This window comes from Lipotes vexillifer, unplaced genomic scaffold (assembly GCF_000442215.2).
Source record: "Lipotes vexillifer unplaced genomic scaffold, Lipotes_vexillifer_v1.1 scaffold1765, whole genome shotgun sequence".
NCBI lineage: Eukaryota > Metazoa > Chordata > Mammalia > Artiodactyla > Lipotidae > Lipotes > Lipotes vexillifer.
The window spans coordinates 314,998-329,347 of record NW_006777677.1 but is presented as its reverse complement, the minus strand read 5'-3'; the positions used below and the strand labels follow the sequence as shown (position 1 = coordinate 329,347).

At 37.0% G+C, this 14,350-nt stretch overlaps 1 protein-coding gene across 1 annotated transcript in view; it reads right to left on the bottom strand.

Moving 5' to 3' along the window:
* HEATR5A (HEAT repeat containing 5A) overlaps positions 1-3,400 on the bottom strand; it is a 93,340-nt gene extending 89,940 nt beyond the window's left edge. The window contains exons 1-3 of the mRNA XM_007451263.1: positions 3,275-3,400; positions 1,779-1,990; positions 402-510 (exon numbers count right to left, since the gene is read on the bottom strand). Of these exons, the coding sequence (XP_007451325.1) occupies positions 402-510; positions 1,779-1,990; positions 3,275-3,400 (447 nt within the window). The remainder of the gene's footprint in view (positions 1-401; positions 511-1,778; positions 1,991-3,274) is intronic.
* Positions 3,401-14,350: the final 10,950 nt, after the last annotated feature.

The window sequence follows — 14,350 nt, the reverse complement described above, 5'->3', positions numbered from 1 at the left end:
ACTCTTTCCTACCCTGATTTTATTCCTTACACCCTTCTAATGCTGGTACAATACTAATCCATCCATCAGGTATATGGTAGTTACCAACTACGTATCTGGATCCTTGGTGACAAGCACTTGCTCTGGCACTAGTAAGTAGTATCAGATGGAAAAGGTGATGCAAGAAGAGGGAGCAGGGATGGGTCTGCCAGAGAAACACCTTAGTTTGTGCCCATTTGAATTTATCTGAATACACAAAATTTTATTGCAATATTGCTTTTCTAATAAAGATTCAATATACAAAGTACATATGTGCACTACCTAGAAATGTCATTTATGGACATATTTACATACATACTATGTATGCTTGTCATAGGTAAAGCTCTTTTATTGACTCAAGAAACCATAAAGTCTGTATTTACCTCTGCACTCTTCATAGCTTTAAGAATATTGCCCACTGTATCAGTAAAGGTGTTACCCAGTATTCTACCCAACTTCTTATACAAGGAACCCAAACACACCACAGCGGCGCTGGAACGACATTTAAATTAGAAATTAGTCATGAATGAAAAAACAGGAATAAAAGGATCTTAGCACATGTAAAGATGACTACTTAATTTTACTTTTAAAGCATAAAATTTCCCAGAATCTATTCCACTGTTAAATCTTAGGGAATGACACTTGGGTGAGTATCAAATAATTACATTTTCAATACAAGAATTTTAAAAAGATATATTTTCAACTAATCTAAATCTCAGCCCAAAGATTCCATCCCCTCAAATTTTTTACAAAATAATTTTTAATAGAACTGAGCGTCATATATCAGATAATCAAAGATGGTCTTAAAGATAAAAGAAAAAGAACAATGCTCTCATCAAGTCTGAAACTTTATGGGAAAATACATTCTACTATAAGCTAAAAATTAAATAAACAAAAATTTCTATAACATTAGTACTATGCACCATACATGGCAAATTGCCTTCTCTAAAAAACAGGTGATAAAGTGAACTGAGTCCTACGGAGAAAGAAACTAAGTTGTTCTTTTAGGATCTTAGAGGAGTATTTTCCTATATATTTACTATTAATTTTCACTACTAAGAATTAATAAACTAAAAGAACATACAAAACGTGAAGAATTTAAAATACTTGTGCCTTAAACACTCAACTGCTAAAAATAAATTTTATTTATTTTTATATATTTAATTATCTATTTGGCTGCACCGGGTCTTAGTTTTGGCATGTGGGATCTTCGTTGCAGCGGGAGGGATCTAGTTCCCTGACCAGAGATCGAACCCGGGCCGCCTGCATTGGGAGCATGGAGTCTTAATCACTGGACCACCAGGGAAGTCCCTCAACTGCTAAATTTTTTATCAGACAGTTTTGATCCCCAAATCTAAGCTTGGCTTCTCTTGTTGTAGAGCACGGGCTCTAGGCGTGCAGGCTTCAGTAGTTGCAGCATACAGGCTCAGTAGTTGTGGCACGGGGGAGAGCACGCAGGCTTCAGTAGTTGTGGCGTGTGGGCTCAGTAGTTGTGGTGCATGGGCTTAGTTGCTCTGTGGCATGTGGGATCTTCCAGGACCAGGGATTGAACCCGTGTCCCCTGCACTGGCAGGTGGATCCTTAACCACTGCATCACCAAGGAAGTCCAGGGGTTCTTTTTTTTAAAGACTTATTTTACTGAAGTACAGATGATGAACAATGTTGTGTTAATTTCTACTGTAGAGCAAAGTTTGGGTTCTTTATAAAAATAATACAACAAAGAAGAACTCTTTTATGTTCAGTTTTAACATTTAACTTACAGTTTGGTGGGAAGATAACTTGGAGAATCATCTTTGCTTCGAATAAGATCATTACATTTATCGATTGTCTCATAAACAGAGAATGTATCTCCAATACTATAAAGAATGGCTAGATTCTTAGCCAGGAGTTTGCGAGTAGGAGGCCCTGGGGAGCTGTTCAACAAAGATAGGAGCTGTTCCACAAGAGTCTTCTGTTTCTCCCTTACATCACTCTAGAAAGGAAGGTAACAAAGATAATTCAAGTCAACATAATTACACATAATCCTCTAATATGATTTTTCTTTCATATAATTAAGAACTAACTAAAAGCCTCTAGAAAAATGCAAAATTATTTTGATTAAATAGTACAAATAAGTTGGTGGCATGGCTATTACACCTCATTAACAGGTAGTTTGTTGCCCTGCTGATATCTCCAAAAAATAAATTCTGAACTACAATATACTGGAGTCTTTGTGAACAAAGACAAGGGCTCTATTTTTTCTATGTCCTTCTTAGGTTTGAAAGGTAGAGCAAATTTATATCTTAACTAGAGCTTCTTAGTTCTTAAGCCTCTGCCCAATATATATCTGCATCAATAAGCAGCAACCTAAAACCTATCACCAGAGCTGATCTTGTAATGGTTACCTGTTTTACTCAGATCATTTTCTAAGTTTAGTGCAATTTTCTTTTTGCAAGCTTATGCATCTAAATGCCGATAGTGTGACTCCATTTTACTTGTCTACGCTCTGAAAAAGGAGTACAGAATATCATCACAGTGGTAATGGTATTCAGGTGCTCCCTGAGGCCTAAACTTCCACCATAAAATATTTGTTAATTTAGTGTATGGATTTTTGGCATTTGTTAAATTCTAAATGTCTCCATGAGTAGTGCCTTTGCACCATTTCTGCATTACATAGGGTGCTGTCATTCTGTAGAATATCTTTATTTTTAGGAGATGTATGCAAAAGTATTAGAAGTAAAGTAGCAACTCACATGGCTCTGTAAATCAGGTAAACATGGCAAAATGTTAAAAACTGCTGACTGTTGGTAAAGGGTATGAGTGATTAGTCTTCACTTTCTGGTAGCCATTTCATAAACTTTTAAAAGGGAATATGTTTACTCAAAGGCTCCTCAATTCTTACTCCCCTTAAAGAGTTCACACTTTTTTTTTAAAGTGAAACTCCTATCACATTATTTAGCGCTATACTGCACCAGGATGTCATGCATGTGGAGTGACACAAGGTAGAGAAGACAATGATAATGGAATCTAACACAATGTGCTCTGTAGTTAGTTTTTAATATAGTTGAAAGTAATACTACAAATACTGGCTAATTTCTTCCTGCTCTTTTGAACAGAAGAAACCTCCTATTTCAATATAAAGTCTTACTAAAGTCTAACCTTCGAAAGCTAATTTAGGTTATACTGGACAGAACTAGAATATCAAATCAAAGGAACTTAAACATTATCTGGCAAGTAAAAAAAACCCTCAAAAAACAGTTTTTGGAATTTTACTCACCCTGCTGGTTGCTAGCAAGAGCTTCTCCAAATATCTCAACCAATCAAAAATAAACTCTGCCTTCTGAACGTCACCCAGTTGACTGTATGCTTCTTCATTCAGCAGTAAGCTATGAGCTAATTCCATTCCTTGCAGAAAATTCTCCTAGCTGGTCACGATTCTTCTCATTAAACTTCAATATACCTAAGGTCAATATACCTAAGGAAAAAAACCTATAATAGAGGAAAATAATATTTTAAAAGGAGGGTGAAAAGGAACACAATCACAATACTGGAACTCTTCCACAGAAAAGCACAAAGCATAACTAAATGGAGACATCTTTTGTAACAGCTCTAGGGTGAAACTGGGAAAATCCCAATAGTAAACCCTAGTTAACACTGACATAAAACCCCTTTTTTAGAGAGCAGACAGGAAAACAGTAGGGTTATTGACATTCACATGCAAAAAGTTGCTAAACAGAAGAGACGTTCCATTAAAATTTTGAAAATTTTAAGGTTAGACTACTCAAGATTTTCAGTTTTCTCTGTAGCATAAGCACCTTTTTACTAAAATGGGTCATGGGTACATATTAACAAATGACCAAATATCCAGACCTCCTGCTAAAATTCTATAGTAAAGCTTGATGTCTCCCTGGATCTTTGCCTCCATAAATAACCTGTCATTTACCTGGAGATTCAAGCCAGGAGCAGAGGGACTTATTCCTATTAAAACCTGTTCTCCCAATCTAACAAAGACACTGCCTGAGGCTAGGAGTTTTTGGAAAGAGTCCCATCCCAACCAGTATAGATAGTCTCCTTATCGCTGAGAGTATTGCTGTGAAAGCAAACTCATGTTTCTGAAGGCATTTGGATGGATGTTGTCCAGGGATTATAGCAATAAAGATCATGTCTGCTCTGACCCAGATCCAATGCAGCCTTCACTTCTGTTGCAGGAAATAATCAACATAAGACAGAGGAGGTTTTGTTTTGTTTCAGATTCATGATCATCTCCTGGGTACACTCTAGTTCCTGTGTTGCTTATATACAACACATAAGCATGTGTGCACAATACATACACACATACACAAATCTATAAGATGGCATTTGTGGTTATGGAATTTTTTATTTCTAGGTGCATGCTCAAGTATATGGCAGTAAAACACCATGATGTCTGTAACTCATTTTCAAATGGTTAAGTACATCAATCAATTAGCCATAAAATATGGCAAAATGTTAACAGTTGAATGTTGGTAGTGGGTATGTGAGTAATCATTTTACTGTCCTTCAATTTTTCTGTATTTTTTAAAAGATCACAATAAAAAGTTGGAAGATTATTTAAGAAGAGAAATTTTTTAAAAAACATAAGCTGGCTTTAAAACAATCATTACTACTACTTACAGGACAGCTATCATCAAGAACAGCTATCATCAAGAACATTAAATGACAGAGACAGTACCATATACATGTAAGATGGATACTCCTATTCACTGATGTATCAAAAATAAATTTGATACCTTATAAATAAAACTTCAAGCTGAACAGAAACAGGTAATTGGAACTGCACAGAAATACAGACAGAATGCTACAGGTAATTAAACTAAACCATATAAAATACAGAGCTCATATTCCCCTAAATAAATTTCAATCTTTTGTAGAGAAGCCAGCAAGATGTATTAGAAAATCAGATGGGAGAGACATGGGAAGGCTTTTCTTTCCTTTATTTTTTTCTCCAAGAAAGTTTATGGGTATAAAATTACCTAGAGTATCACATCATCATTATTGTTAAATAAGTAAAAGAGCCCCTCTAAAAGACAGTAGTCGCAAACTGGTACCCTGTTGGCTAAATTTGGCCTGCAATGTACGTACTAGGGAAAAAAATTAGTTACTAACATTTAAACACAAGATTTTACACAAAAATCTGGGTACATATCCCATACAGCAATGAATGATGGAATCTAAGAGGGGCAGGGACTCTCCATCAGGCACAGTCGTCAGCTAGACTGCCTCATTCATCTACATTATTTGCCAACTTCTATGGGTATTCAAGTTTTCAACCCCTACTCTTTACCTTACTTTCGTCCTCTGGCTTGGGTTAATATCCTATATTCTCACTATGACGCTGCTCCAGAGGCCAAAAGACAGCTTTGATCACCACTGTCTTCTCAAACCTATGTGCTGCTTTTAGCCATCTGGGTTGTCCCTCCCTAATTAGTCCTGCCCACACGCCCAGTGCCACCCATGACCTAGCACCAACTGCCCTCAAAAGAAAACAGAACTGCACATTAGATTATTTTCATAAACGTCAATTTTGAGGAACAAGAACAATATAAACAACCATGCTAACAAATTTACTTTTCTAAAGATAACGTGAATTTTAGCTTCTTGTTTAAAAAACCCTCCTTTGGGCTTCCCTGGTGGCGCAGTGGTTGAGAGTCCACCTGCCGATGCAGGGGACATGGGTTCGTGCCCCAGTCTGGGAAGATCCCACATGCCGCGGAGCGGCTGGGCCCGTGAGCCATGGCCGCTGAGCCTGCGCGTCCGGAGCCTGTGCTCCGCAGCGGGAGAGGCCACAACAGTGAGAAGCCCACATACCGCGAAAAAAAAAATAATAAAAAACCCTCCTTTACTTTCTTAAATTATCGAAGTGAACTGACCAAAATACATACAATTAAGGATAAAGTTAATAAATGTTACAGAAATAATTTCCAGAAGAAAGCTACTAAGTGTACCGAAGGTGAAAAGCAAGTTTGCACTCAGTATCTATGATTGTGAGAGGAAAAAAAAACCTGAGTATCATAGAGAAAACTTCTTATAACCACCAGGGCAACTCAAAATCTCAAGAATCAAATTACCCTTTTTAGAGGTCATTAGGACTGCTCAAGAGACATTTTTTTCCTTAGGCAGCAGCAATATTGTGGTGTAAAATGATCTATCAAGAAGCAAAATAGCTAACACAATGCAATAATAAATAATTCAGTAAAAGGTTGAGATCATAAGCAGGGCATAAAGTTATCTACAATGCCCTCTATACATTCCTCATATAAATCACTCCTAAAAGAAGCAGACAATTCACACTGGTAATCCCACATCTAAACCCCCAAATCTAAAATGCACCTGCAATCTTCACATACCTACCACCAATGAGAGAAGCAAATGCATTTTGCAAATAACAGATGCTCCTGCTCTAACCTACAGTTTCACTTTAGGATGATGAATACAAACGTAGTCAATCTACTGTTATGTTTTCATCTAACCACAACCCTATGGCTATATATACCTGAAGGATGCTTATTTTTCTAGTTTTTCTCTTATTTTCCATTTTTGTTTGTTGAGATTACAAAGTGATTAGTTTATTAAAAGTGAACATATATATCAATATATTTTTCAAGGTACAGTTATGCTACTTGAAAAAAAGATTCCATCAAACTGTTGTGTGCCAACTGTAATGCCAGCCATTATTTTTGACAGAAACTAATTATTTATTGATCACTCATTATAGTCCAGGCACTACTCCAAGTGCTTTACATTTTCTTGAATAATTAATTTGCAAAACTGTCCTTGGGTAGCTATTTTTATTAGCACTACTTTAAGATGAGGACATTGAGGCACAGAGAAGTTGAGTAGCTTTCCTAAGGTCACACAGAACCTGGTCATACACTTCAGCAATCTGACTCTAGATATACGTGCTTTAACCACTAGATACTACGCTGCTACCCTTTTATCCAATCAAGCCTGTCAAACACCTTGAAGCCAGGCATTTTATTTATTCATTCATTCATTTTTATTGAAATATAGTTGATGTGCAATATTATGTTAGTTTCAAGTGTACTACATAATGATTTGACATTTGCAAACATGAAATGATCACCATATCTATATAGGGTTTACAGAACTATTTTGGGAACATATGCTGAAGTTTATGCAGGGGGGAATAAGTCTCCCTAATCTTTTTGGCCATTTTAGTTTTTTAAAATGATTATGTCATTTTGAAGAGAGAAAAGAGAAAAAAAATCACATACATGCAAAGAAAACATCAAACACAAAATAAGATAGGTTTGTCGAATTGGTTTGTTGTTTTTTTCTTTCCAGAGCATTAAAAGACAATTTACAAAATGAATAAGCCACTCAGCAGTAAATGGAATTAATTCCAGAATGTATCAAGCAGTTAAAGTTTCGGAATCTGTCTCATACTTAAATTTAAATTACTTTTCTTTGACTCTCAACTCACATCTCTAAAAGACATCACAACAGCTTCAACTCAGCCTCCAGTCTTTAGCTTCTCAGTTTTGTTCAAAAAGCATACAGTAAAACAAACAAACAAAAAACCTCTCAAGAATCTCCCATACTTCAGGTACATACATAAATCTTTTTAAAATCTATACCTTTCAAAAAACAAAACAAAACAAAAACCCCAAACAGTAATTAGCTTGTTGGGGAAGAAGGAAACTTTCCTCTACCCTTTTAGGTTTTTCTGGATGGTCTCAGATTAAATTGACATGAGACAGATTAACAGGAGAAAAATTTAATTCTGGACATACAGGAACCCCATACACAAGAGGGTCAAAGACCCCAGATACATGAAATGTTGAAAGACAGAAAGGTAAAATAAGGTATTATGCCATTCTAAGCTAAGGAATGGGACAGTGGCCTGGGGCTTCGAAGGGCAGGAAGAGTCATTCACAGGACGATTAAGAAGAGTAGCTGTTTGGTAACTAGATGTTTGCTCTGACATAGAGATGGGTCTACTTAGATAAAAATTACCTCCAGCAGTAACTCTTTTCTGGGAAAAATCCCAAATTTAAATTCTTCTAAGTAGTTCTGGGAGGGGCAATATTTTCTCTTGAACCCACAGCATCTCGACTGCCTTTAGTTCAAAACAATCCTCATGCAAAAGTGACACACTTCGGGCAGCTCGTTCTGAATCCCAAGATTTAATCTAGAAAGAATATGGATCATTCTTTACTGACCTATTATTCCCTATGACCTGTGACTCAGAATTTGCAAAATTATAGATTACAAAATAGGAACTCACAAGTTACACAGAGCATTAGGTCATAATTAAGATGTTGCCTAAGGAAGGCTGCCCTTGGTAGAAAGAAAATGAGGTCTGTTACTGTACTTTAAATATCCCTAGGCACAGTCTGAAAGTTGGTTTGCTGACACACTGTATTTCACTGGTTGTAGGGTAAAATAAATATTGAAGGAAATCACTTATAATTCTAGAGTTAAAAGTTGCATCTTAATGATTTTAAAATCCTGTCTGTATTCCAATTTTGAATCTGAAATACCCTGCTTCTTCCTACAATAAACTATTTCAAAATTCACCTTAAAAAAAAAGCCTTCCTTCAGGAAGCCTTTCATGATTGTACTGTTGTGACGAAAGAAACGGAAGAACAGCTTCAGGGCTAACAGCACATTTTGGCTTCTGTAAGAACTTGCTTGCCTTGCTTGAGGTGGGAAGAACCGGGTTCCTGATTGGCTGATTCAAAATTAAACAGCTCCCTCCCGCCTTGGGGACTTTCCGGCCTGTGAAGGGTATAAAAGCCTCGCCCGGCTGTTAGTCGGGGTCTCACTCACTTCTCTCGGAGTGGGACCCTGTCTGGACAGTTTGTGTAAGCTTCTATACTTGTACTTGTATAAATCCTTTGCTAATCTTTCTGCTTGGTGTTGGTGATTCTCGGGTGTCCTTGGTTGGGACACGGGTCGCATTTACTGGGGAACTTGACTCCAGGCGTGTGGCTCCCGGACCGCAACACTGTCTTCTCTTGGTATAGCACTTTTTCCATTATTATAGCTATGCTTCATAAAATGTTTGGCTTCTCTAGCCATCATTTAAATTGTGAGATGCTCCTGGTATTTTTCCAAATCATGATTCAAAATTGTTAACAATGATTATTAGAGTAGTAGCATTATGGGTAATGCTATCTTCTCTAGTCTCCAAATTTTTAATGATTTAAAAACTTTTAAAATGAAACCCTAAGAAACCAATAAATAAACTAAACTTCCGTTAGATTCCTAACTTTTATAATCCATAATACCATTTGTTAGCATCATCTTCGTAACATCACAAGCGGGAAGGACAAATGTATTGCCTGCTGTAGTTCACGGCAATGTCTTTCACTTTCCAAACAGATTCCCAAATCACAAATAGAACAGTAGCTATTACTCACTGAGCCAGGAACTTTTAGGTGCTTAATTTATATCACCTCTAATCATCACAAGGAAGAAAGCAAGGAAGGCATTACTCGTCCCCATTTTATGGAAGAAAAAACTTACATGCCAATAAACAGTAGAGCTAAAAATGAACCCAGGTCTCTTTGGTAACAAGCTCGTTCTCCTTCCTCAATGCTAGGAAGCCCTTCCACAGGGGGAACAAAGGAAAAACAGCATTTTTGACATTAAGATGTAAGAGACAAAAAGTGTGGAATAAACAGGGCATGGCGGTGGGCGGGGGAGGCATTACTTTATATTTGGGCTCATTCTCTCCCTATTTCCCCCTACACCTTTTAGTAAATCACAAAATAGGTTTCACCTCCCAAGTCCTCCAAGGATAAGGGTCAAACAATTAAAAAGGCAGCATGGGAAAACAGCAAAAGGAACAATACAGATGAGGTTGGTAAACTTAAAATTAAAAGCTAAGCATGTCAAGACAGTAGACCTATAACAATGCAGACTAGTGGTTCTCAACTCTGGCTGCTTTTCTTTTTTTTTTAATTAAAAAAAATTTTTTTAACATCGTTATTGGAGTATAATTGCTTTACAATGGTGTGTTAGTTTCTGCTTTATAACAAAGTGAATCAGCTATACATATACATATATCCCCATATGTCCTCCCTCTTGCATCTCCCTCCCACCCTCCCTATCCCACCCCTCTAGGTGGTCACAAAGCACCGAGCTGATCTCCCTGTGCTATGTGGCTGCTTCCCACCAGCTATCTATGTTACATTTGGTAGTGTAGTCCATGCCACTCTCTCACTTCGTCCCAGCTTACCCTTCCCCCTCCCCGTGTCCTCAAGTCCATTCTCTATGTCTGCGTCTTTATTCCTGTCCTGCCCCTAGGTTCTTCAAACTTTTTTTTTTTAGATTCCATATATATGAGTTAGCATACAGTATTTGTTTTTCTCTTTCTGACTTACTTCACTCTGTATGACAGACTCTAGGTCCATCCACCTCACTACAAATAACTCAATTTCATTTCTTTTTATGGCTGAGTAATATTCCATTGTACATATTTGCCACATCTTTATCCATTCATTTGTCAATGGATACTTAGGTTGCTTCCATGTCCTGGCTATTGTAAAGAGAGCTGCAATGAAATTGTGGTACATGAGTCGTTTTGAATTACGGTTTTCTCAGGGTATATGCCCAGTAGTGGGATTGCTGGGTCGTATGGTAGTTCTATTTGTAGTTTTTTAAGGAACCTCCATACTGTTCTCCATAGTGGCTGTATCAATTTACAGTCCCACCAACAGTGCAGGAGGGTTCCCTTTTCTCCACACCCTCTCCAGCATTTATTGTTTGTAGATTTTTTGATGACGGCCTCTGGCTGCTTTTAAAAAATACTGAAGTTGAGCCTAAACCAACTTAATCAGAATCTCTGGAGGCTGGGGTGCTGTGACAAATGGATTTTTCATTTAATCCTCACATCACCATTATAAAATGGTGACCAGGGGTAGGCTGCAGCTCCACTCACCACCAAAGTCATCCCTCTGCTGGCCAATCACCCCTGATTTTCCAGGAGGAAAATCACATACAAGTTTTGGAGCAATGGCTTGTAAGAAGCCCACACCCTGTTTCCTTCTGACTTTGAGTTCATTTTGTTGTCCTTGGAAAAGGCTGTTTTTCTTTAACTAAAAATAACCGAAACGCTTAAAAAAACCCAAAAAAACTAGCACTATTAATTTATAAGTAAAGAATGCTGAGACCAGATAATATAGATAATTTTAATAGCTGATTAGTGTCCCTTACTCTCCTATATTTCATCTATTAAATTGGGTAAGAAAAATTTAACTTGATTATTATTTTTAGATAAGCCCATAGCAACTGAAACTGCTTTAGAAAATAGCAGGAATACAACAATGAAATTCAAATCTATGATATTAGTATTTGACATGAATTTAGTCTTTCTAGTAGTTCTCTGTAATAACCCTAAAAATAAATTAGTTAACCATTAGTTAATACTTTAAAATGTTAAGTGTATAATACTGATTTAAGCTCAGTAAGAATTTGATTTAGCTGAGTGATTCAAAATTATACGTACTTTAAAACTAAATATTATAAATATAAAAATTTCATAGCCAATACTGAGATTTTAGAAAAGCTGATAGATTCATAGTGACAGTACAAACAGATTCCACTCTTTTGGAAAATATAAAGAAGCCACAGAAATGTCAAAAGCATCAGCTTTTGAAAATTCATGCCAGAGAAAGAAAAATGAAAATATCACAAGCATAAGTGCTGATTACAGCACCATGAAAAGTGAAAACTGGAAACCTGAAAGTCCAATATTAGAGAAATGGTTAACTTAAGTTTGACATTTTCAAAGAGTATTAGGCTCTTATTAAAAATTATAATTATGGAAACTATTAAGTACATAAATCTTAAATGTCGAGGGTGTGCCATAGGTAAAGCAGTGTTTCCTAAAGAGTGTTTTGTAGAACAATAGTGCCAAAGAATGAGGAAATGAGAATAAGTGTTGTATGTAAGGGAGCAGAATCCAAATCCAAATCCAAATCATTTGGGGAAATGCCAAGTTGGCAGTTTTCCTTCCTACAGAGGGTCCCCACACATGTAATATGGTAATGTGCACTACGTATTGCCAGGAGGGCATGTGTGTGTGTGTGTATACACACACATACAATATATATTGGGTGGGCAAAAAAGTGCCTTCAGTTTTTTAAGTAAAAATAAAAGACACACTTTTCATTTTCACCAAGAACTTCACTGAAAAATGTATTCACCCTTTTGTTCCACTATCTTCTGCCATCTTTCAGGCAACTTCATAATTCCATCTTCTCAAAACTTTTTATCTTTTTGAGAAAAGAACTGTTCCAGGTGCATTTTACAGTCTTCCAGGGAACTGAAATTTTTTCCAATTAGAGAATTTTGCAAAGCCCGAAATCAATGGAAATCCGAAAGTGCAATATCTGGTGAATACGGCAGATGAATCAGAACTTCCCAGCCAAGCTGTAACAGTTTTTGCCTGGTCATCAAAGAAACATGCGGTCTTGCGTTATCCTGATGGAAGATGATGCGTTTTCTGTTGACTAACTCCGAATGCTTTCTGTCGAGTGCCGCTTTCAGTTGGTCTAATTGGGAGCAGTACTTGTTAGAATTAATCATTTAGTTTTACAGAAGAAGCTCATAATAGAGCACTCCCTTCCAACCCCACCACATACACATCACCTTCTTTGGATGAAGACCAGCCGTTGGTGTGGTTGGTAGTGGTTCACTTTGCTTGCCCCACGATCTCTTCTGTTCCACATTGTTGTACAGTATCCACTTTTCATCTCCCATCACAATTTGTTTTAAAAACGGAACATTTTCATTACATTTCAGCAGAGAATCGCATGTGGAAATACGGTCAAGAAGGTTTTTTTGGCTTAAATTATGTGGAACCCAAACATCAAAGTGATTCACATAATCAAGATGGTGTAAATGATTTTCAGTTCTTGATTTGGATATTGTGAGTATGTCGGCTATCTCCCACCTCGTATAAGGTTGATGGTTCTCAGTTAATGTCTCGATTTGTTCGCTAGCAACTTCAACTGGTCTACCCGACTGTGGAGCATCATCCAGCAAGAAATCTCCAGTGTGAAACTTTGCAAACCACTTTTAACATGTTCGATCAGTCACAGCGCCTTCTCCACACACTGCACACATCTTTTTTTGTGTTTCAGTTGTGTTTTTACCTTTCTTGAAATAATAAAGCATAATATGCCAAAAATGTTGTCTTTCTTCCATCTTCAATGTTAAAATGGCTACACAAAAATTCACCAATTGTGATGTCTTTTATTATTTTTTATTTTTTTAATAGATCTTGATTGGAGTATAATTGCTTCACAATACCGTGTTAGTTTCTGTTGTACAATAAAGTGAATCAGCCATATGCATACATATGTCCCCATATCCCCTCCCTCTTGAGTCTCCCTCTGATCCTCCATATCCCACCCTCTAGGTCATCAGAAAGCAGCCAGCTAATCTCCCTGTTCTATGCTGCTGCTTCCCACTAGCTAACTATTTTACATTCGGTGGTGTATATATGTCGATGCTACTCTCACTTCACCCCAGCTTCCCCCTCCCACCCCGTGTCCTCAAGTCCGTTCTCTACGTCTACATCTTTATTCCTGGCCTGCAACTCGGTTCATCAGTACCATTTTTTTAAGATTCCACATATACGCATTAGCATACGGTATTTGCTTTTCTTTTTCTGATTTACTTCACTCTGTATAACAGACTCTAGGTCCATCCATTTCACTACAAATAGCTCAATTGCGTTTCTTTTTATGGCTGAGTAATATTCCATTGTATATATGTGCCACATCTTCTTTATCCATTCATCTGTCAGTGGACACATTTAGGTTGCTTCCATGTCCTGGCTATTGTAAATAGAGCTGCAATGAACATTGTGGTACATGACTCTTTTTGAATTACAGTTTTCTCAGGATATATGCCCAGTAGTGGGACTGCTGGGTCATGTGGTAGTTCTATTTTTAGTTTTTTAAAGACCATCCATACTGTTTTCCATAGTGGTTGTATCAATTTACATTCCTACCAACAGTGCAGGAGGGTTCCCTTTTCATCACACTCTACTGTTTCTATATTTTTTGATAATGGCCATTTTGACCAGCGTGAGGTGATAACTCATTGTAGTTCTGATTTGCGTTTCTCTAATAATTAGTGATATTGAGCATCTTTTCATGTGCCTCTTGGCCATCTGTATGTCTTCCTTGGTGAAATGTCTATTTAGGTCTTCCACCCATTTTTTAACTGGATTGTTTGGTTTTTTGATATTGAGCTCCATAAACTGTTTGTATATTTTGGAGATTAATCCCTTGTTGTTTCATTTGCAAATATTTTCTCCCATTCTGAGACTTGT